Source organism: Motacilla alba, chromosome Z (genome assembly GCF_015832195.1).
Source record: "Motacilla alba alba isolate MOTALB_02 chromosome Z, Motacilla_alba_V1.0_pri, whole genome shotgun sequence".
In the NCBI taxonomy this organism is placed as follows: domain Eukaryota; kingdom Metazoa; phylum Chordata; class Aves; order Passeriformes; family Motacillidae; genus Motacilla; species Motacilla alba.
In genome coordinates, this window is record NC_052046.1 from 66893909 (window position 1) to 66917649 (window position 23741).

A 23741-nucleotide genomic window follows, 5' to 3' on the forward strand; every position below is an offset into this window, starting at 1 on the left:
TGCCTAACTGGCTTTTTAAAGTCAATACATTAAGTCTATTAATCATATTGACATTACATGTCCATACACTCTCATTTTTTCTGTATTTTTCATTACAAATAATTGCTTGCATGAAATGTCATACTTTCCCTGATTTGAAATACATACAACTACTCAGGTTATTGTGATGTAGGCAAATTGTTGCTAGCATGGTAACTGCTTTTAGATGTTATTCTATGTAGTGCTATGTGAATACCCTACTACTGGTGATGCCAGAAGCTATAGGAAGTTAGCCAATAAAATAAAGGCATACTCTTCTTGGAAACAGAAGTCCGGGCTCTCATCTCTCACACCACTGCTGCTCCTCTGCACACCAAGGTCACACTCCTCCCTGCACGAGACAGTCTCCCAGCTTTCATCACTTGACAATTGCTCTTTTTCCTCAGCAGTAAAACAGGAAGGCACAGATGTAGACCATTCTCCATCACTGCACTCTGAGCTGCAATTTTAACAAGTAACAGAGTATGAATTCAAAACACTGCTTTAGGGGAAAGAAAATAATTTCCTACTTTTCTATCAACATTGCTCTCAATATAGGCAACTTTTTTCTCAGAGAAATTAATCTTGCGCTATCAATAAGTGCATCACAAATCAAGTGCACATAGAGTTATTTAAGAGGAAAAAAAGAAAATTAGTCTGTAAAAAATAATTCAAACATTCTACCCATCCTACTTTGCAAAAATGTTTTGTTCTTCCCTTTCCACATATGTAGAGTACAGGAAACACTAAGGAACAGAAAGCAGTCTCACCATACACATCTTTCTCCCAGATTAGAAAAATGGCAGCAGTGGCACTGCTTGATTAACAAATAATAATCAATGTTAGCCTTACCTCTCAGCCAAACAAATTTAAAGTAACAGATCTCAGATTATATAAGCCAAATAGAATGACCTGTTTTAACATAGAAAGATATAATGGATGACTTACTCCAAACTATTTGATTCACTATCCCAAACACTATGAATGGCAGAGAATTTTGAAAAGACAATTTACAGCCACTGCATAGAAAAGGGCAATAAATAAGACTTGAGCAGCTTAAACATAATAGTAGTGCTAGAACAATCTTAGGAATGATAAACTACTGCTACCATTGGTAATAGAACTTAGATGGTTCACTCACTACAGTGACAATTACTGAAATTCAAAATAAACTCAACTAGATATGTCACTTCAAAAAGTTAGAGAAAACATACATGCGAACAGCCAACATGCTTAGTAGACCTCATTTTATAAAGCAATCCACAACACTCACAGCATAGTTTTCTAATCTGCTAAACCCAGTATGTTTAAGTGTATTGTTACTTCCCCACCTACAAATCCACTAATTTCCTCCTTTTATTGAATATTACGAATGCATGCCAACAGAACTTTCAATTTAAGGAATTTTCAGTGCTTTTGAAAAACTGCATAGTATATACTGCAAGTTTTACAAGAATAAATAAGTTCAAGATATAGATTATATATAAGCATTTTAATTTGAGGCAGCAATAAATTTTTCTATCACAATTTTCATGACTAAAAAAAGTGATGGAAATAAAAATATTCATTTATTTTGGACTATTTTAACGGATTCCTTTAAAATAGAAATCATATCTATTATGAGTTCCGATATGTAGTCTAATGCATCTTGTATTACACCATCTAAAACTGAATATTGACTTTTTTAACCTTTTGATCTGTTTGGTTCTTTGGTTTTGGGTTGGGAGTTTGGTTTGGAATATTGTTTGTTTTTATGTTGTTTGATCAAGTTTTTTAATATATATTTTACAATTTCATCTTAGATGAAATTTTATATATCAGATGCCTTGTTTTAATTGTCTCCATTTTACAATCTGAGTTATGACTTCCAACACACTTTAAAACACTCCTCCTTTGCTTTTAGTCAAATTTCTTCTATTTAAGGTTTATACACAAACAGTAATTCAAACCAGAAAAGGATATACCTGAAGTCACTAATTCTAAACAACTGAAGAACATTAAATATTTCAGAACTCAGGATTTATCTGTGCTCAGTTCTGCATGGGTGCAGAATATTACTTACTGGTTAGAGAATTACAGACTTGTCACTTGCCAAAAGCATAGCACGTGAACTTAGCATCTGCATGTGGATTTGCTGACACTAATTCCTCCCATGGCTGAACCGTCTCCTAACCTGTATCTGGCACACAGTCCAAAATTAAATGGATGGAGCTGAATATGATCCTCCTCCCTCCAACCCTGCCCTGGGACTTTCCACCACCCTTCAAACTTACATGGTTCTAACAAACATGCAAGACTTTCTCCTTCCAACACAGCTTCCACATGCTAACACCACAAAAGCTGTGCACCTCCTCAAAGCGAAAATGTGAGGTGGAGGCCCACACTGCAGCAATCAAAAGGTGAATTTCTCCCTGGGTTGGGAATAAGCCAAAACGGAGCTGAAGGATGTAGTTTGACACGTATGTCAAATTCACTTTTTATACAGCTCTATATGAACATAAAATATGGTTTAAAACTTTAAACATAAAATTTCACCTCTCAAGAGTGAACATATTACTTTTTTGTACAGACTAACCATTGACAGTTTATTTCATAAACATTAGTATTTTTAGGTTTTAGAACATAAATTATGGGGATTCTAAGTTAAAAACACATGATTCTTCTTTACTGGTTCAGTTACTGTCACCATCAAGAACATTTCTAATAATCAATCCATGTTTCTTTTTGTCAGGCTACAATAACCCATCACTGTGCATCAGGAAAGCCAATGCTACAATTGTGGAATACATTACACTTCCTTCATGGCATTTCAATTTTCTAGCAGCAGCATTTCAAAAATGGAAAAGACTATGCATTAACAAAAATTTTTGAAAAGCAAACCTTACAAGGAAGTGAAGGATTCATTTGCAAGTACCTTTATTAAGAATCACAGAATCGTCAGGGTTAGAAGGGACCTTTGAAGATCATCCAGTCCAACCCTTTTGCCACTCTGCCATCCAACCCTTCTGCAGTCCAACCTGGGACACAGGAATGGTCCCAGGTGGGTTTTGAATGTCTTCCGAGAGGGAGATTCCATGACCTCCCTGGGCTACCTGTTCCCAGTGCTCTGCCACCCTCAACCTAAAGTTCTTCTTGCTGCAGTAGAATTTCTTAGTTTATGGCCATTGCTCCTTGTCCTGTCACTGAGCACCACTGAAGGGAGTCTGGCTCGATCCTCCTGCCACCCACCTTGGAGCCATTAATTTGCATTAGTGAGATCTCCTCTCAGTCTTCTCCAGACTAAACAGACCCAGACCCTGCCTCTCTTCATAAGAGAGATGCCCCAGACCCCTCATCATCTCTGCAGCCTCCCCTGGACCCTCTTCAGTAGCTCCTTTCTTCAACTGTGGAAACGAAAAATGAACACAGTACCCCAGATGTGCCTCACTAGGGCAAGAAGGGGAGCATGATCACCTGCCTGACCTGCTGGCCACACTCTTCCCGATGTATCCCAGGATACCACTGTCTCTCCTGGCCCGCAGGGCACACATGACCAGCTCAACTTGTCACCCACCAGCACCCCAATGTCCTACCCAGAAGAGCTGCTCTCCAGTGGGTGAGCCCCTAGCCTGTGCTGCTACTGGGCGTTACCCCCTCACCAAGTGCAGGACTCCATACTTAACACCTTGAAGACGAAAAGCCCCCAAGTCCACTATTTTAAAATGCATTTTGTTCTCTCATAGTTGCAAGTCTGCAATGTTTTAAGGAGAAGATTTTATGCTAATTAATTTTCAGGCTTTTATCTCTACAAAAATACAGGACATATAACCTACTAAGCAGGTTAGCTTATGAACGGCAAGCACATGCACATCAACAGACAGCCACATCAATATCGAGAAGACATGTCTTGTAAAGTGGGAACACAATCAACAAGATGAAAGCAAGCTGCAAGAAAAAGAGGGGAAAAAGCCATCACAAACACTGCTACATGTCATAAGGTTAGAAATGTTTTTACCCTCAAATAGCTCAGCTATATAATTCTAATTAATAGTGAAGAGTTCTAAGCTAACATTTTATGAATAGAAGTTAATCAGCATAAGGTTTATCCAAATTATTTTGTCTTTTGGTTGATGTCTTAGGTTGACTATATGGCGCTTGCATCCCCAATCATCTGTTCTGTTTATGCCCGATATTAAGTTCTGCACCTTTAAGACTGGTTCTGAGAGTCAAGGGTGGAGAAAGAAGCATGCCATTTGTTATCAGAAACTGCACTCCTCCACATTCCTGCTCCTGGACTGTGTTGTCTGCAGCATGGACACACAGTGGGATAGAGCTCTCCTTTGCTTTTAGCTAGTTTTTAGCTAGCTGAGGCAGAGAAGTTCCCTGGACTGCAGTTTTTCTTTCTTGGAACAGTTCAAACCTGCTCTGGAATTAAAAACCCAGAAAAACACCAAAAGCTCTCACCTGTGGCCTGTCAGAGCCTGGGATGCTGCATTCCAGCGCCGGAAGGACTGAGAAGAGACTGAGTGAGCCGAGATACACCCCATAAGAAGGACTCCCAGAATTTTAATTTTTTTTTTCATTTTTTATGCTTGTGAATACTTTTCTTGTTAAATAAACAAGTTTTTTCCACTTTTCTCTGAGGAAATATTTTCCCAAATCAGTTTGGGGCGGGGCCACTTGAATCTGCTTTCTAGAGGGACTGCTTTTGGAGTTTCCTTCTAAATTTGCCCCAAACCAGGACAGCTGAAGAGCTCAAAGCAGGAGAAACCTGAACACTGCTTCTTGTGTCAAGGTTGGAGCAATCTGTAAATCTAAAACTGTCATAATTAATAACTACTTTGGAAACACCTAGTAGTCTGAAGAATTTCCATTAAAATGGGATTATAAGCAACCCTATCAAGTTCTTCTTCAGATATTACAAGGAGAACAATTTCTTTCAAAAGGCTGGAGACAATAACATAAATAGGCTGCCACACAGAATACTGAGATTTGGAAGCAAAAACCAAATTCTGAAGAGTTAGCCTAGAAGGAAACTTTCAAAGCTGAACAAAGCTTTCAGTCTTAACTCTCCATCTGCTCAGTAAAAATGAAATAAAAATAAACAAGTAATATTGCTCAATGATAAGATGCTCTGACTGCAGACATAAGGAAAGGCTTTTTACATTACTAGAAGAGTGAAGGATAACTGTAAGGAAAAGTTAGCATCTTGTTATCTGATCATTTTCTGAAATGCCTTAAGTTTTTACGTCTCATTTGCTAATATATTGTTCAGTTTCACACACTATTTACACAAAAGATTCAACACTAAAACAGATTGAAAAATAAAATTTTACCTGTCTTCATCTTTGAGGGACATTAAGTAATGTGTGATGTGGTCTTCAAACTCATTCCAAAAAGCACTGTCACTTACAACACTCTTTTGCTCTCGAGCCAGTGCATTTCTTCTTAAGTCCATTTCTGTGTTCTTTTGATGACTGTGCATTCTTGTGAGAAAGAACATACCAGAACTCATTTCATCTTTGACATCTCTCAAGGGACACTCAGGATGGCACTGCTGGACATCAGCAATTCCAATTCTTCTCCAGCAATCATTTTCCTCCTCATCATCACTAGGGAGATGTTTTTCTCTCTCCAGTTGTTTAGCAGTATTTTGTTTTCTAATTTTAGGTCTCACCACTAGCTCAGATGAATTTTCTTGGTCAGTGTCTCCATCACCGATGTTTAATACATCAGCAACTGGTACAGGGGTTCCATCTCCTACATCCACTATATGTTTTACCTGCTGTGTTTCGTAACTGTCATCACCCAGGCTAATTTTTGGTGTAGCTTCATCTTCAGCAGATTTAGGTGTCCTATTATTTGGACATGCCAAAGGCATTGGTCCTGCTTCTTCGCAACTTTCTCTACAAACACTGTGGTTGAAAGTAGAAAGTTGGGACTGCAAGTCATTAATAGACTCCATGTCTTTTTCACACTGAGAAAGTATGTTATCTAGTCTTCCCTGAATTAGACCTGCTGCTTCTCTTATCCAAGAATATTTGTCTAGAGCATCCTCTTCCTCTCCATCACTGCTATCCGGCTCATAGGAATCAATATTTACAAAAGCAATTCCATTTTTACCATTCAAATCATTATGCCCTCCAGATGTGTACTCTGCAATGTCCTCAGATTTTTCGTAAGGATTCATTAAGTCCTGTGAGATCTGGTTGCCTTCTAGGCCATAACAGAATACAGAAAATGGTGTTGTTTGGCTTGATGCACTTTGGCAAACAGGTTCTCTAGTGCCAGCATCTTTTGACAAAGGCTCATCTAATAAATCAGCAGAAACTTGAACCAATGGACTAGAATCTTCAGAGAAAGCTGTAAGAAAGAATGCACTGGAATAATCAAAACCAACAGAAATATTCTTGTATACCACAACTGCTCATTTAAAAAGAAAGGATAATTTACTAGGACTGCAGTACAAAGTGATAGCAACATTTATCAGAGATGCAGTCATTCTTCAGTAATATATTTACTTTCTCATTTATACAAGCTAAGCCCACAGAAATAGATCTAAATTATACAATTCCAGCTACAGATGTGATAGGGAAAAAATATTAAAGGAACATGTACATAAGCAGAATTTTTACATTGTTTATATAATAGGGAATTATAAGATAACAGGAAAACTGAAAGAACATTTCTCTCCATATTGGATTATCCATTCATTAACTGGCTGACTTGTGCCTTCTGCCACACTCAGATAAAGTCACTTTTTGCTACTATAAATTACATACTAAAAGAACTGTATTTTTTACCTGCACCTTTAAGTGCAACTCCTCTTAAGAAGAAAATAGCAGGGTTGAATGTGGTATTACAGCTAATAGTTGCTTCATCACAAATGCGTTTTAGTTATATTACACTTGAACAGCTCTTATATAAAGGGACAATAAACATCAAATCTAGCAGCAAGAGTTAAAGAAGGTAAAAACATGTATACGACTGCTACTACAAAATCAATACTTTTCAAGTAGTTTTAAAACTCCTAACCAAGGCAATAGTCCAGACTACTTTGTCCAAAATCTCATCTCAGTCATTAGATGAGGCTCTATTACTAGGCTGGTGAATTCCTGGCACTGGCATCTTTTGAGAGCTATGCCCCTCAGCACTAGCAGTTTGGCCTCTAGGAAATAATACTGTATCTAATTAGAATCTTGAAGCTCCTCCACAAAATCGCTGTGAGCCAAGGCTGGTTGGCAGGCCCCTCTAGAGATCATCCACTCCACTCCGCTTGCTCAAGCAGCGTCACATAAAGTAAGCTACCAAGGATCAAATCCAGTCACATTTTTAATATTGTAAACAATATCTCCTCCTACCCATCTTTTACAGTTTCTTAGATTCCTAAAGCACCTGGATGGTAACTTCATGGTGCAGGTACTCAAGGGGCCAACTAGGAAAGGTGCCCTCCTTGATTTATTGCTTGATTACAGAGGGTCTCATGATGCAAGTGGAGACTGCTGACAATCTTGGCCACAGTGAACATGAAGTGATAGAGTTCAAAGTCTCTGGTGAAAGAAGAAAAAGTAAAAACTTCAACTCTGAACATGAGGAGAGCAGACTTCAGGCTGCTCAGGGAACTAGTTAGTGAGACACTGGGAAAATGCTTTGGAAGATGCTGGGGTCAGTGCTGGTCACTTTTTAAGGACCATGTCCCACGGGCACAGAAACAGGCAATTCCAAAAATGCTGGAAGTCAAGCAAGTGAGGCAGAAAGCTGGCTTTGATGATCAGGGATCTTCTTTTGGAGCTAAAGCAAGAAAAGAAGGTGTATGGCCAGTGGAAGCAAAAGCCAGGTGACATGGGAGGAATACAGAGATGCTGCTGGCATTTTAGGGAGAAAATTAATGTGTCCAAAGCTCAGTTGGGGTTGATGCAGGTCAGAAACATGGGAGACAGCACTTTAAGTATGTCAGCAGCAAAGGCAGTGCAGGAATAACATTAGCCCATTACAGGATGAGGATGGTCATGTCACAGACAGAGACAGAGACAAAGGAGAGTTGTTAAATGATTTCTTTGCCCATCTTCAAGACTGATGAAGAGAGGATGTCCAAGGAGGTCCCAGTGCCTGAGCTGGAGAATGATAAACTCCCAGTCAATCCTGAACTTGTACGGGATCTGCTGCTCCTGCTGAATCTCTTAAGTTTATAAGGCCCGATGGGATTCATCTGAGGGTAGTCAACTAGTCAGCTGATATCACAGCAAGGCCTCTCTCAATGATTTTTGAACAATTCTGGGAGTCTGTAGAGGTCCCAGCTGACTGGACCGTGGCTAATGCTGTCCCAGTTTTCAAGGAGGGCAAGGATGACCCCAGAAAGGCAGGCCTGTCAGTCCACTTAAGTGACTGATAAAAAAATCACAGAAATTACTATTCTAGTGTAGTGAAAAACCTGAAGGAAATGCAGCCATTGGTCACAGACACCACAGCTTCATGAGGGGAAAGTCCTACCCATCAAACCTAATTTCCTTTTATGACAAAGTATCCCACCCATTGGAAGCAGTTCATGTAATCCTCATGGATTTTAGCAAAGCTTTTGATACTGCCTCACATAGGATCCTTCTGGACAAAACACCTAGCACACAGATGCACAAACACATCCTGTGATGGGTGAGTAACTGGCTCACAGGTGAGACACAAAAGGTGGCAGTGAATGGAGTGAAATCACACTGGTAACCTGTAACTACTGGAATTCCACAGGGCTCCATCCTCATTCCTGTGCTATTCAGATCTTCATAAAAAACTAAGACACAGGACTCAAAGTTACATTAAGTAAGTTTGCTGATGACACTAAATTGGGATGCTAGAGAGCAGCACAGGAGATCCTGGACAATGGCAAGTTCAACATGTGTAAGCAGTGCCCTGGCAGCCAGGAGGGTCAGCTCTGTCCTGGGGGCATCAGGCCCAGCATCACCAGCTGGGCAAGGGAGGGGATTGTCCCACTCTGCTCTGGGGCAGCCTCATGTCAGGTGCTGGGGGCAGTTTTGGGTACCACCATGTTAGATATAAAGATATTAGAGAATGTCCAAAGAAGGGTCAAGAAAATGGTGAAGAACCAATGGGGGGGAAGCCACACAAGAAGCAGCTGAGGTGACTAGGTCTGTTCATCTTGGAGAAGCAGAGACTGAGAGGAGATCTCACTGGGGTCTTCAAGAAGCCCAGAGAGGAAGAGCAGACCCTGGGTTTTCTTCTCTGGGGTGCACATTGACAGGACCCAAGGGAATGGTCTGAAGTTGTGTCAGGAGAGGTTTAGGCTGGGTATCAGGTAAAGATTATTGCCCCAGAGGGTGGTTGGGCAATGGAACAGGCTCCCAAGGGCAGTGGTTGTAGCACTGGCCTGACTGAGTTGAAGAAGTGTTTGGACAATGCTCCTGGGCACACAGAGTGATTCTTTGGGATGTCCTATGGCCAGGAACTGGACTCAATGATTCTTGTCAGATCCTTCTAATTCAGAAAAGATGCAGCATTTTAGGTAATACCTATCCACCCAAATATAATACCAGAGGGGGAAAAAATGTAGCCTAGTAGAGACAAAGAAAGTAAATCAATCCAAAATGGTTCTGTAAGATAAATTTGAAGAGCTGTAATATGCACACAAACAAATGTCAAAGAAAGACATTTTGTTATTAGACTAATTTACATACAAAGCAACTGTATTAGGAACAGGGAGATAATACACCTTTAAACTGCATGTATCTAATGACCCATAAAATAACTGCATGCATCTCTGTGTAACTGTAGCAAGAAATGTAGTAGCATTACATAGAGACTCCACTAATGTCAACACGCCTTACAGGAAATAGACCTTTAACTAGATGAAAGTATAGAAAATGTATGAAGCATGGACAACAGTAAACACACTTCAATTACAAAAAATTAAAACCATCCCAAAGATCATCTACATCACATAACAGATTACAAAAACAATTGAATACAAAGCTAAAGCAGCACTATACCATTATCATTTAAAAATAAAAAAAAATAGACTAAGAAAGCAGTTTCAAAATAGTCTATAAGGGAAGGAGGGGAAAAAAGCTACCTTGTAGAGCAACAGAATCGCTTATGCTGGAAAAGACCACTAAGGTATCAAGTGCAACCACAAATCTAACACTGCCAAGTCCACCATTAGACTATGTATGCACACCTTTTAGGGACCACCAGGAACTGACAACTGCTACTTTTCTGGGCAGCCTCTTCCAATGACTGGCAAACCCTCTAGTGAAGATATTTTACCAACAGCCAATTAAACCTCCTCTGGTGCAATCTGAAGCCATTTTTCCTTGTTCCATCACTTATTATTGGGCAGAAAGAACCACACCTGCCTCACTTCAGCCTCCACTCAGGCAATTGTATGGAGCAGTAAGGTCCCCCAAACCTCCTTTTCTTCAGGCTGACCACCCCCAGCTCCCTCAGCTGCTCTTAGTTGACTTGTACTCCAGACCCTTCCCCAGCCCTTCTGCCCTTCTCTGGACAGATTCCAGCCCCTCAATGTCCTTCCTGCACTGAGGGGCCCAGAACTGGACACAGCACTTGAGCTGTAACCTAACCAGTACCCAGCACAGGGGGATTGTCACTGCCCTGCTGCCACACTATTGCTGACACAGGCCAGGTGCCCTTGGCCACCTAGGCACACTGATGACTCATACTCAGCCAGTGTTGAGAAGTACCCCCAAGTCCTTTCCCCCACACACTTTCGAAGACCTAAGGTTATATCAAATAAGGTTTTTTAAGTTGAAAACCTCAGGCAAAGAAATGGGACCATATTTCTAATCCAAGAAGGCATTCTGCATTCCTCTATTAAATTATTATTCAGATGCTAATGTCACAGAAGGCATTTTGGTAAATAACATCCAGTACTCATTAAACAAGAAAGGAAAGTGGTCTAACTGGTATACACACAAAAAAAAAGAACTTTTAAAGGCTGTTGAGGCTTAAACTAATTTTCACTATTGTTGACATATGCTTGATAACATGAGTTGTCAATATGGTTGACAAAGAGAACTGGGTTCATAATGCATCAAATATTTCACAGCCTCAGTCTAAACAGGAGATTAGAATAGGCATTTTCTTCCAAATGTGAATTTTAATTTGGAGACAAAATAATTTGAACAATGTTATTGTTTTCTAGTTTATTTGAACACATTAACTCATTATGAATGTTGTTCAAGCAAAACTACAAAGCTTAATATAGATTTATTAGATTACTTATACTTAATAGAATGAAATTTAGCACAAAAGCAAATTAAAGACACAGGAAATGTACTTTTCATGTTATTTAAGTGGCTCAATAATGTGAGCCACTTATATGGCTCTCAATGTGCCATTCTCCTCTGGCCCGAAGCATCCCAGTTTGCAACAAATGGCACATACACAAAGATATGTACATACATAAAGAATTCTCTTTCTGAACATCTTCCAATTCTAATTGTTTGCAGTCATCATTCTGTTGACGTCCATCTATGTCTTGATTATTCAAAAATGGTCCAAACCCAACACAGGAATGTTTCCGTCCACCTGTAATAGTCTGATATCCTCCTGCAGGTTTGGGCCACGCAGTTTTGCCAAGTCCTTGGCCCATTGCTACACAAGATTATGGAGGAAAGAAAAAGACACATACCTGTTAAAAAACAATATGTCTTTGCAGTTTCCCTCTCCCCTAATACTTTGATAGACTTTTTTTATCAAGGAATTCTCTATTTCTTTAAAGTTTTAAGCTTCATTTACAATATGATTATTAAGAACATAGAGTGCACTGGGCCCATATGTTATAAAAGCACATAACTGAGTTTTCATCTACACTAAATAATATTGGCAAACACTGATTGTGGCCCTATCTTAACATGCTTATAGTACATAACAGACTTAATAATTTGGTTTTTTAAAAATCAATCCCAGATGTCCCAGCTCTTTTTTTTTTTCCACTCTGTTCATAAATCTGACACAACACATACATCAGCTTGCAGAAAAGATTTGCAAGCACTACAATGAAAATATCCTTCAGGTAATGCAGCACAATTCATGCAGCCCTAGCTATCTTATCTTTGTGACTGGAAAAGTATAATTAATCAAACCATGCCTTCTAAAATGAAAGTCCCAGGGAGAAGGTTTTATTCTTACTGCTAGAGGTAGTATGTTCAGGCATGGCCATACAAAGCATTGCCCACACACTGCTTCTTCTTGCAGCAGTTTTTCATATTAATGAAACTTACAGTTTTTACCAAGAAAATACAGGATAAGGAGTAAAATGGAACTTGAGAGACAGTGCAAAAAAGGCTGCCAATATTGTAATACAGAGAGAATTTAGTACAGCGTATTATCAGGATTAATAATCTAACACAACGGTTCATGCCCAAAAGCTGTTGCTTGTACAAATGCAATTAGAAGTTCACTATTTCAGATATACAGTGACTTCTGTGTCCCTCTAAGTCACTTTCAATCTTTAGTAGATATGGAATTAAAAAATTCCTGTTCTTGAAACTCATCAAATTAAAAAGTTAACATTAAAGACAAGGAAGATAAAATTTGCAACCAGTAATACAGAGTATAATGAACTTCAGAAAAATATGAAAGCTTTTTTATTTCCTGGCTGTGCAACTAATCTTTTCATTACACTTAAAAAGAGAGTCTCTATGGGCAGAGACATATGAAAGTGGTTGAACCTTGGTAGAGAAAAAAATTAGCAGGTGTCTGAGGCATTTTTTTCCTCATTCATCTATGAAGCTCTATGTAGTTTGATTACACATAATTTTCCCTGGAAATATTTTTGAGTATTTGTCCAGACCTGCTCATCCTACACTAAAAACCAGAACCTAAAATGTTTGTTTTGTTATTAACTATACCATTCTTGCAATCTTCAGAAGGGTGAAAACTCTGGCGTCTTCGCAAAATAAAAATCCTGGCAACTAATGCAAGAAATAACAGGACTGACAATTCATTTTCCTGTCTAGTCAGCCAGTAGTTAGTATCTTTATTAAGTCAACCAGCAAGTTATTTATTTTCAACCAAGCTCAGACAATTCTGAAATTTCCCTTCATTACAACATGGTTGGTCAGCAAACTGCCAGAGGGAGCTGATAATTAGCAGCCACATCCAAATCTGCAGAATAAAATCCAATAGTTAAATTAGTAAATCAGAACAGCAATGCAGAAATCTCTTCTCAAACAAGTGGTTGAAACAAACACGGTAAAAATACTACCAAATTGCATAACTCCTAATTTCATTTTGTTCTCTAAAACATCAGTATTGTTCAAAAACAGATGTCCACTCAACAGAGTCAAGCTCTCTGAATGTATGTGTTTCATTTTTAAAAAGCTGATGCTCACAACATGCAAAATCTGTTTAATGCATTACACTTTTTGTTCCAAATAATGTTCTCGCATACAGAGTCTCTCATCACATATTCAACTGTTTCTAGAAGATAGAACAGGCAGTTATTATTCTGCTCTCCTGGGGAAGACTTATTGGATCAAGACAGTGAAAGTTTTTACCACTTACTGGAGGTATGGTTATCACATTTCATTTTCAGAAGAGGCTAACTTCTACCTAAATACAAAACACCTCAAAAATGCATGCACTTATTTACCTACATGCTTAAAATGAGCAGCATTTAGCCACATGAATGCAGAGACCAATTTACAAGAAACCCTTCAGACAATGAAGCTGTGGAACACAATATCCTCTCTCAGGTATTTCCTCCAGGCTAGCTCAGCATAAGGAGAAGGTATTGCTTCAGAAGGTCTGTTTATTTGACCTATTCAAAGCACACCCAGTAGTCCCTGACAAGATGCATTACTGCAAAACTGACCAGTCTTAGAGAAACAACACACCAGTGAATAAATAACTATAGGGTATAGGGCAAACGAGCTAATTATTCACATCTCTGGCTGAAGATGTTTATACACACACCTCTATACTTCCAGAACATATTCACCTGAATTCCTCAAAAGGATCATGAGCAGGAAAGCATTTTGGACTACCAGAACCAATTAAAAAATGGGAGTGATTGTCTCATAAAATGCACAGTTCACAAACACATAGGTCCAGCCTTTAACAAGCACTGCCTTAATCACTGACAGAGTGGTGTGCTTACTCTACTCCTACCAGCACTGCACTAAGGACACCACTCCCTAGAGAAAGCAAATTACAGGTCGTAGCACAGAAAGCCTCAGAATCTAGACCAAATCCTAACCAACTTGTCCTCTTCCATGGATTTTAAAAAAGGAAAAAAAAATCCCCCTTTTTTCAGAGGTAAGTGTTCAAGATTAGAGTAGATGCATGCCTGCAAGTGTTCACAATGTAGCACTGTAACTTAAGTTCCAGAAATCATCCATACTCTTGACCACAATACTACATTAAAAAAAATCTCAAACCGATTTACAGAGCTACATGTAGGACTGGAATTTCCTGCTCAGACAGATGCTGGCAGGATCCTGTCCTCACCCACTGAAACCCAGTCACCTCCCTTTACTCTCCTCTCCATTACCTTTTGTACCCCTCTGTCTCCTCAATTCCATTGCATCCTGCGCACTAGTGTAAAGAGCAGCAGCTCTCTTGGGTCAAGGAGTGCATGACTGAGGCCCATGAAAGTGATCTGAGGCTGAAGCACCTCTCCTATGAAGACAGCCTGAGAGAACTGAGGTTGCTCTGCCTGGTGAAGGCTCCAGGAAGACCATACAGCAACCTTCCAGTACTTAAAATGGGGCTGTATAAGAGAGCTGGAGAGGGACATCTTACAGTAGGCCTATTACACAGAAGGAAAAATCTTGGCAGAATGTGGCTGGGGGGTCCAGAGGGGATTGGGCAAGAAGGTGGAAGGAAACATTTCCAAGTTTCTCCTCTGCTGCAGGAATTATTTAACAAGCTTTTTTTTTTTTTTTTTAAATGTTCTTCCTCAGATTTTCCTAGCATTTGTAAAAACCTTTATCCTCCTCAATTGCTCTTTTTTTCTCTTATACCCATGTGTTACAGAAAACATTTTCTCCTACAAGGCAACAAGAAGATCTCACATTCAAAGTTTTAAAAGAGAATGCATGTTATACTGACACAATTACTGTTTTCTAGGTTACCATCTCAAAAAAAAAAATCTGCATTTATTCCCAGAAGTATATGAATTCATTTGACTGTCAAATGGGCAAAACTTAAAACCAACTCATAATCTTCACATCTGCCCCATAACTGACTATTTCTGAATCATAATGAAATTATACCCATGAACAACACAAATAAATGTTGCAGGAAAAGTATTCAAATTCTTTTAAACTGTATTATCCAATATTCTTTACATGGAACCAGTATTCTCCATATCTTTCTTCCCTGCAGGTATTGAAAGATTGTTAGTGCAGATGAATTAAAAAAAGAAAATAATTAGAATGGAGAATTTTCAGTTTGCTAAGCACCACTGCTCAGAACTGCAAAGAGATTTCACTTAACAGAAGAAAGGCACACAATAATGCCAAAAATGAGAGGAATATTTCAATTTAAATAAGTGAAACAACATACTACTGTCACAATTTCCTTCTCTTGCCTCTATAGACAGATTAACACTGAAATTATTTAAATTTTTTACAATACTTACAAGCTTCAGACTACATAAACTAGCAGATTAATACTCAAAGCAATGAATATTCAGTTAAAATTTACTTCTGTGGTCTGGAAGTAATTTCAACCTCAGAAAAACATATACCAGAGTCTAATCCCAGTAGGCAGCTAAGCACCACACAGGTGCTCACTCACTCTCCAGCCTAGTGGATATGGAGAGAGAATAAGAAGGGTAAAAGTGGGAAAACCCATGGGCTGTGATAAAGTGAGTTTTGGAATCCAGGGTCTTCTAGGGAAATAATAAATAAGAAGACAAAGACGTAAAAGCAAGGAAAAGTGAATGATGCAAATAACCCCTAATTGATGACCAGCAATCCAACACTGGTCAGACAGTTACAAAGTCACAGCAGCCTGGCCAATCTTCCTCCCTCTACCAGCTGAGTGTGATGCCACGTCTCAAATATCCCTCTGGTCAGTTGGGGTCAACTGTCTGGCTGTGTCCCCCTCAACTCCTTGTGCACCCCCAACCTTTTCACTAGTGGGGTGAGAAGCAGAAAAGGGCTCAGCTAGCAATAACAAAAAATATCCCTCTGTTGTCAACACTGTTTTCAGTCAAACATACAGAACATTATCCCATGCAAACTCCCGCATAGAAATTTAGCTCTATCACAGCTCAAAACAGTACACTGGATGATAAGCAAAAATGAAATATTTTTCTTATGGACCCAATCCATTCAACCTTCCTTCCTCAAACTTCATAGTTTAGAAATGACTTAAGGCTCCTCACTAGGATATTTGAGAACACAGTAGCAATTATTTTCATAAGCAGTATCAGCTCAGCTATAAGTACACTGACAAATAGAATATGCTTCAGGGACATACTTTCCAGGCATTGTCTTTTCATCAGCCTTACAGGTCATTCTGAATTCTCCTTTGAGCTACAGATTCCACTAAGTCAATGCTTTTACTCAGTATAGTTCCTTCTCTCTGCCTGAGGCTGCAAGTAGCCTGTAGCCCAAATTCAATAAACTGTCACGCTGGTCCACTACTGATTTAACTTTAAATTAGACTATCGATTAGTTGTGGGTTTTTTTACCTTTCACATTACATTAAAAAAACAGACGCCCAAAAGCCATGGTCATATAAAAAAATTCTGATACTAATCTGAGACTCTTCCCGAAAGAGGCAAACGATCCCTAGCAAACAAAGAACAGCTTTCTCCCACTTAAATACTAAATGGTTTCTGTTTTGCATTTCCCTAAAAGCCTGCAGTTTTGTATGCAATTTGTGTCATAAATGCAAAACTGAAGTTCTGAATTATGACAGTCTAATAATATTACACATACTACTGTTAATTTTACAAATAATTAAATTTCTGCATTTACCAAAGCATTAGTCAACATGAAGGCTAAAAGAAAGAAGTTGATTACTATTTTGGACATTGTCTGTATACTCCAAATCTCAATAATGACCTTCTATAAACATCATAAACAATTCACAACTCTACCCAAATTACGACAAGATTTTGCCAGACTTGAAATGGAGCAAGTGCTGCCACTATACAAACAAGAGTGAATTCAGTGTATGCATGAAAGTATCAGTGGTTGCTCTAAAAGAAATGCATTGGATATATTCACAGGACAAATCATGAAGCAGAGACAAAAGTTCTTCAAGTCCAGGACTCCCCTAATAAGTGGAGCCCAACAATCACCTTCCATACAGAGGTGTCTGAATGGGCAGGTTGCTACAAATGATCATCTTGAGGCAGTTCCTTTCTGTCCTTAAACATCCTCCTACAGTTGAAGATCCTGCACGGCTCCTCTCATCCAGGTTCTTCTGACCAACACGAGGACACAGAATCCCCCTAGGCTGATGTTTGCTATCTGTTGACTTCAGCCAAGGAGCCAGAGCTAGGGTGGCTTGCTCTGATGCAGCTTCAGATGTCACTGCAATGGCTGGCTGTCAAGCTCTAAAGCAGCCTGCATTAACTTAGCTCTGCCAGATCTCCTTCTTTGAGAGTCTAAGCCTGTCTTTATTTTTAAGAAGCTCAGCAGGCTGTTGCATTAGTACAGCTGAGGTGGTAGAACTGAGTCATTCCAGTACTAATTTGACACCATCTTCTGAGGGTCTACCTGCTTCAATGCTATACACAACTCCTGCATTATTTTGAGGTTTTTTATACTGACTTGCTCTGACTTTAGCCCAGTTCTCTTTACTTTCTTACACATAACTGTAAATAGTTTGAATGCATCATTTTCATCTCCGCTGATGAAAATCCTCAATCCTCTGTTTGATCTGATAAACTGACAGCTTTGTCTTACCACAGTAATAATCAGTTTTACAGCTTTTATCCTAACCAACAACTTCAGCAGAAATTACACATTAACTCTCAAGAGGGAAGATTAAGCCACTGCAGTACTAAAGCTTTTAAAGATGAGGACAATGTGTACGCCATGTACTAACCAAGTAACAGCAAGCCACATCCTCCCAGAGAAAGCTAGCATTATAACTTGGAGAATAAAAAGCCTAACTTCACCAGTAGTCCCTGTAGCAATCTGTTCTGTTAATACAGAACACTATTAGGTGCTGCTAATCATCAGCAAGCTTTCTTATCTCCCTCCTTCCTCCCTATCACAAGTTTTCGTATATTAAGTAGGTGTACTAAAGCTACTAAAGTAGCAATTTTTACCTACTGCTTGTCAGAAGACATACAGAAATTCAGAAAACAACCCCTCACCCCCATATCTCTCCTCTCTTCTTACGACTTTCACATCTTGTATTCTTATTTAAGTTCTGATTATTAACTTGCAAGAGGAGGAACCATGTCTCTGGAGGTGAAACACTTCAAACAGAAGCCAATAACCAACCAAATGCCAAGACTTGTATACACATTAAGCAGAAAAGCTACACTTTTACTTTTGTCAGTGCAGATGACCCCAAAACACTTTAAGAAAACAGAACAATTGCTTCCTTTCCTCCTGATAAACACAGCAACTTGAAAAGAAAAGAATCCCAAGGTGGAAGTGCAGGCCCTGGAAACTCTTACATGATGGAGAAATATAATTCATCAGACTAGAAGACCAGAATATGTGTTTTTGCATTGCTATAATCTTGTATAACTGTCTTTATTAAAGCAAAATTAACCTAAAATATGTAATCAAACCTTATCCATTATCAGAAGCAGTAAAAGCAACTTTTAAACTTTTTTTTCAAGTTTGGAGGATTTTTGCTTTGTTGTTGATTTTGGTATTTTTTTTCCCTGAAGAACAGTGAGGTCTCAGCACTTCAAACTCTTCTTCTTTCATAAATTTAATTCTTTATATTGGATGCAAGGGTAACAAAAGCCTCTGATCCAATCAACAGGCAGGAGAGTTCACCTGAAGTCTCATGAAACAGAATCTGAAGATACACCAATACACCTATGAAGAAGTAAAATCATTCTCAAAAAGAGAAGCATGAGAGATTATTGTCAACTAGGAATAAACAACTGAGGGAATTACTAAAGGGGGAACAATTGGCAACGTTCAGCTAAGCAGAAGGCCAGTGGAGGATTATAGAGGGCCACAATAGACAAAAGTAAAGTCATTGCTTCCCCCTGTTTCGGCAAATGGCAACACACGGAGATGCATTAGAGTGAAAACTACAGGACAGGAAAAGCAATACTTGTATCCTGACCAACAATGTAAATCAGATCTTATGCTCTGCATATAGTTTTTAAACACCTTGCTTCAAAAAAAGATTGCTGTTTTCCCTGACTCATAGAAACAACACATGGAATTGACACAAGGGAAATGTTTCTACCAGTAAGGACATTGTATCCCTTAAACAGATTGCCTGGGGAGGCTGAAAAATAACCATCAGAAACACAGCCCAAAGAAAAGTATTCAAACAAACATGGTATGAAGAATCACTGGAAGGGCAGGGATAGAGGATAAGCCTGACAAGTTTGAGGCCCTTACCAGCTCCACAGCCATTTCCCTAACCAAAGCTCCAGAATTTCAGATATTTATTCTGCCCCCAGGCTGGAATCACAGTTCTACATACCTACTTTTGGATGGAGTGGAAAAGCTGTGGGATTTTCCCCCAAACTGCTGGGGCTACAACGTGACTACCTATAACTATTTGCTTGTTTTCCACATAGAAGATAAATCAAAATTAATTTTTATTACTTTTACACTTCTTTTCTTTTCAAAAATGTTTGAAAGGTTACACAATTAATATGCTGTATGAAATTGCACTGGGTTTACTCAATGTGTACAAGTACCTTTTTTTTCTGACATCTCCTTTTAAAAGGCACTACTTTGCACTTAAAGCACCTTATTACAATCATGGAAACATATTACAGATCCATCACCTAGGAGCCAAAATTTTAGGCCTCAAAAATACTGCTGCAGGTTCCTGACAGTACTCTCAGAACCTTACACCACTATTTTTTGAAGCTCCAAACAATAAATATCTGATTCACCAGACACATAATGAATAAAGATCTAGTTAACATATGAAGTTGACTACAGCACCACCAAAAAGGCAGATTTTGCTATTGTTTAAAAGCACCTGGCTTAGGGAAACTTCTCTTGAATGTTTTGGAACATTCTGACACTAAGCTGACATGATAAGACACTTGGGTATAACCAATTACCACTAATCTCCTGAAAATAATCCACAATCTACCCTCAGGATCAGAACTATTTCTCTGTATTACACTTTTCTACAGTATCAACCAGTGGCATAATTTAAATCTCAAATTTGTTATGACCTTGGGTTTTCTTTTCCCTGCTTTGCTTCTATCAGAGAGATACTGACAATGTTACAGCAATACAGAAAAATCATAGGATCTGAATAACCACAAACTTTTCAGGTTCTGTTTTAACTATTTTAAGGACATCCACACATGTGCCATGTGGAATTCCCACTGCTTCCACAGTCACATACTTAGTTACCTGAAATGTTGCATAAGGATTTAGTATAAAAACATCACACTGTAAATTAATCAAATTTGAAAAGCTGTTTTAAAACTACTCAGAATGATTAATGCCATTGGCAGCAGAATTTATAAGTATTTTTCCCATCACAACACATGAGCATTCAGCAATTTACATGACCATCCACTCTGTCATCCTAGCACAGTATTGCACTCATTACTACGAGCTCATCAATAATTACCTCAATTTCCCATATAAATAAGTCATTGCCCTGCCTCACATAAACAGACAGCCAGGTGTGGCCTGAATGGCAATCTAGGCTCTTGTAAGAACTACTGCATTTTGCACCTTGACAACTCATATAACTGCCCCCCCTATTAAACGTGCACAGCACCACTACAAGTGCTTTAGAACATTCCCCTAATAAACTGCATGGTGAGTTTTGTTTGAGTCCAGGCTATCAAAACCACAGAAGCTGAAGTTCCAGACACTAGTTCAGGTCAGTGTGTCCTTTAGGGACAATCGCAGTACCCCCTGTCCACGGATGTTCTGAACAAAAGGCTGAGATGAGCTCATTGTCCTTCTCTAGTAGTCAGGGTTTATCTGCTTATTCCACATTTGAAGTTGTTTCTGTAACTTGAGTGTTAATTTCACGGTAGTAACTGAGTTCTTTAAACACATTTTCCAACTGAAGTAAATGCAAAGTAGCCCTTTAGAACCTCTCAAAATACACTACTAAACACATAGATACAGGATTGCTGAGGCACCATTGCAACTGAAGTGGGCTCTACTGGATTTATAGACATATGCACTAAAATGTAGGGGGCTTATTACTGTATCAGTGAATTAAATGAATTAAAACCTATTTGTTCCCCATATTTTGGTCAAAATACTATCAGAACAAGCCTTGAGAGAACAGTAAATTATATGGTCACAGCTTCAAACAACATCCACACCTCCAATTACCTCAGATACCAAATTAATGTGACTCACCTCGCAAACCAGCTGTCTGCCCCAAAAACAGCTCTGCTGCTGTACAGCGCAGTAATACTTTTGGTTTCATTCTAGCCTTCCTAAGAGTCCAAGAATCAAAACAAACACAGCCCAACAAGTACTATGGGCCACCAGGGTTTACTGTGTAAAAATGGTAGCAATGCCAGCCCAACTTTTTGCAACAAATACTCATTACAGTGTTTGTGGAAATCATTCAGTACATGCTATCAGTGTTTTTCACTTGCTATGCTAAACGACTTTTGTGAAGGCACACATCTTCCTAGCATCAGTTATCTTAACAAGACAACATTTCCTGAGTATTTCTTATTTAGATGAGGTTTTGATCTGTCAAGAACACTTGCACCTTACTAGACTGCCATTCACTCTATCAGCAAAGTAAATTTTAAAAACAGGCCTGTTTCACAGAAGTTTCCCCATCCTGCATTTTAATGTAACTGCAAAATAAACATTTTTGTGAACAACTTTTTTCTTCCTTTCTTAGTGGGTGAGAGAAAAATAAATTCGGTCAGTCTGACTCAGCTACAATAAAACTTATTTCATTATATACATTTGCTTACTCAATTTTAAATAAGCATACTTCTCCCAAATGAAATCTCAATCCATACAGTATGCATTCTTCATTTCTGCATTAAAGAGAACACTAGAACACTAACAGTCTGACACCACTCTTCATTGCTACAGTACACATTTTTTTTCTACATAGTGTGGCAAAAATCCAATCAAAAGTCATTCTTCTAAACTGCTTAACTGTGCGCACAGACAAATGCAAATCAAAAACTACACTGAAAAAAAGTGCTGAATACGTTACAGTATAGAACAAGGACGTAAACACAGTCTCTAAGCTTTCAAACACATCCTATAAAGTACACAGCCTCTAAACTAAGAATAAATTTTCTAAGTTTTTGCGCACCACGGAGATTCACATGCTCTGTAACTCAAATGTTTCAGTGTTAACTGACCAGCAGTACCCAGCAAGTCCCAAGCGCAGGGCGGGTCATCCTGAGAGCACTCAGCTCCGCCATAGCCAACACTGCTCCCCAGAAGCATTCAAGAGAACTTCTAGAGGTGCAGCAGGAGGTGCTACTTTCCTACAGGTGCAAAAAACATCCTGGGCAGTGTAGCTACAGGTAAATTAACTTCACTCCTGCGGAAGAAGAGGCACTGACAAATCTCCCCTGGATTCTGGGCCCAAAGCACGTTCCTTCTGACCCTGCGTTTGAGGGTTGCTCTCCTGGCTCGGACCTCCTCTCCTCAAGCAAAGAGAGAAGAGTGAGCGTTTCACAACCTCGCTGAAGCGATGTCAGCGATGTCACTTCGCCACTGACTCTCCGCACACCCGCGGGTGCTTGGATGGCAGACCCCGCCGGGACCTCCCCTTTCCCCGGGGTACTGAGTCACTGTCACGGTGTTGCGGGAGAAAAACTACAAAACACAACAAAAACCCCCAACCAAACAAGAACAAACCAAACCAACAACAAAGAAAGGAAGTTAATTGCAAGCCCTTTGCCCCCGAAGGCCTGCCCGTGTCTGCTCTACCGCTGCGCGCCCCGCTGGCTGCCCCGCGCCCACAAACGGCCCCGGCCCCCCACGGACGGGCACTCGCGGGGCCACCACGGCCCGCCCGCGCTGCCTCCTGACCCACCGGCTGAGGCCCCCGCCCTCGGCCGCAGGCCTGTCCGGGAGGGAAGCAGCAAGGCGGCTGCTCCACAGCACAAACGGCCGTCCCCGGGATTGCCACCAGCTCTGCCCGGTGCCCCCGACCTCCGCCCGCCCCCTTTTATGGGCGCCCCGCGGAGCCGGGCCGGGCCGGGGCCGCACTCACCCCGCCCGCTCCTGCCGCCGCCTCCCGCCCGCCGCCTCCGCCGCGGCCAATCCCGCCGCCAGCAGCGCCCGCGCCGGCCAATCACGAGGCAGGGTGGAGGGCAGCGACCAATGGCGAATGGGGAGCGGGGCTCGGGGCGGGGCGCGACGAGGAGCCGGGCCGGGCCGGGCCGGCAGCGGGGGACGCCGCACCTGGAGCGCCCCGGGCGGGCCGGCAGCCGCCTTTCACCGCTGCCTTATAGGGTCTGTCGGGCTTTAACCCCCGCAGCAGCCCAGCGCCAGGCCGCTGCTCCCTCACTCTCCACCAGCAGGACTGGGGAGAGAATTGGAAGGCTGAAAACTACAAAACTGAAGCGTTGAAGATACAGAGAGTTTATAACAGAGAAAGTAAAAGGCCCGCACCCAAGCAAA

The 23741-nt window shown here is 40.2% G+C and overlaps 1 protein-coding gene across 5 annotated transcripts in view; it reads right to left on the minus strand.

The window, feature by feature from the left end:
* Positions 1–23353, minus strand: part of PJA2 (praja ring finger ubiquitin ligase 2) — a 33350-nt gene extending 9997 nt beyond the window's left edge. For 4 of the 5 annotated variants that reach the window (XR_005255250.1, XR_005255249.1, XM_038124349.1 and 1 more), the window contains exons 1-4: positions 23152–23325; positions 11425–11616; positions 5334–6360; positions 293–478 (exon numbers count right to left, since the gene is read on the minus strand). Coding sequence is in view for 3 of the 5 variants with exons in the window: in XM_038124349.1 (XP_037980277.1) it covers positions 293–478; positions 5334–6360; positions 11425–11614 (1403 nt within the window). In the remaining 2 variants the exon portion in view is untranslated. The other variant, XM_038124348.1, reaches the window with a different exon arrangement.
* Between the last annotated feature and the right edge of the window lie 388 nt (positions 23354–23741).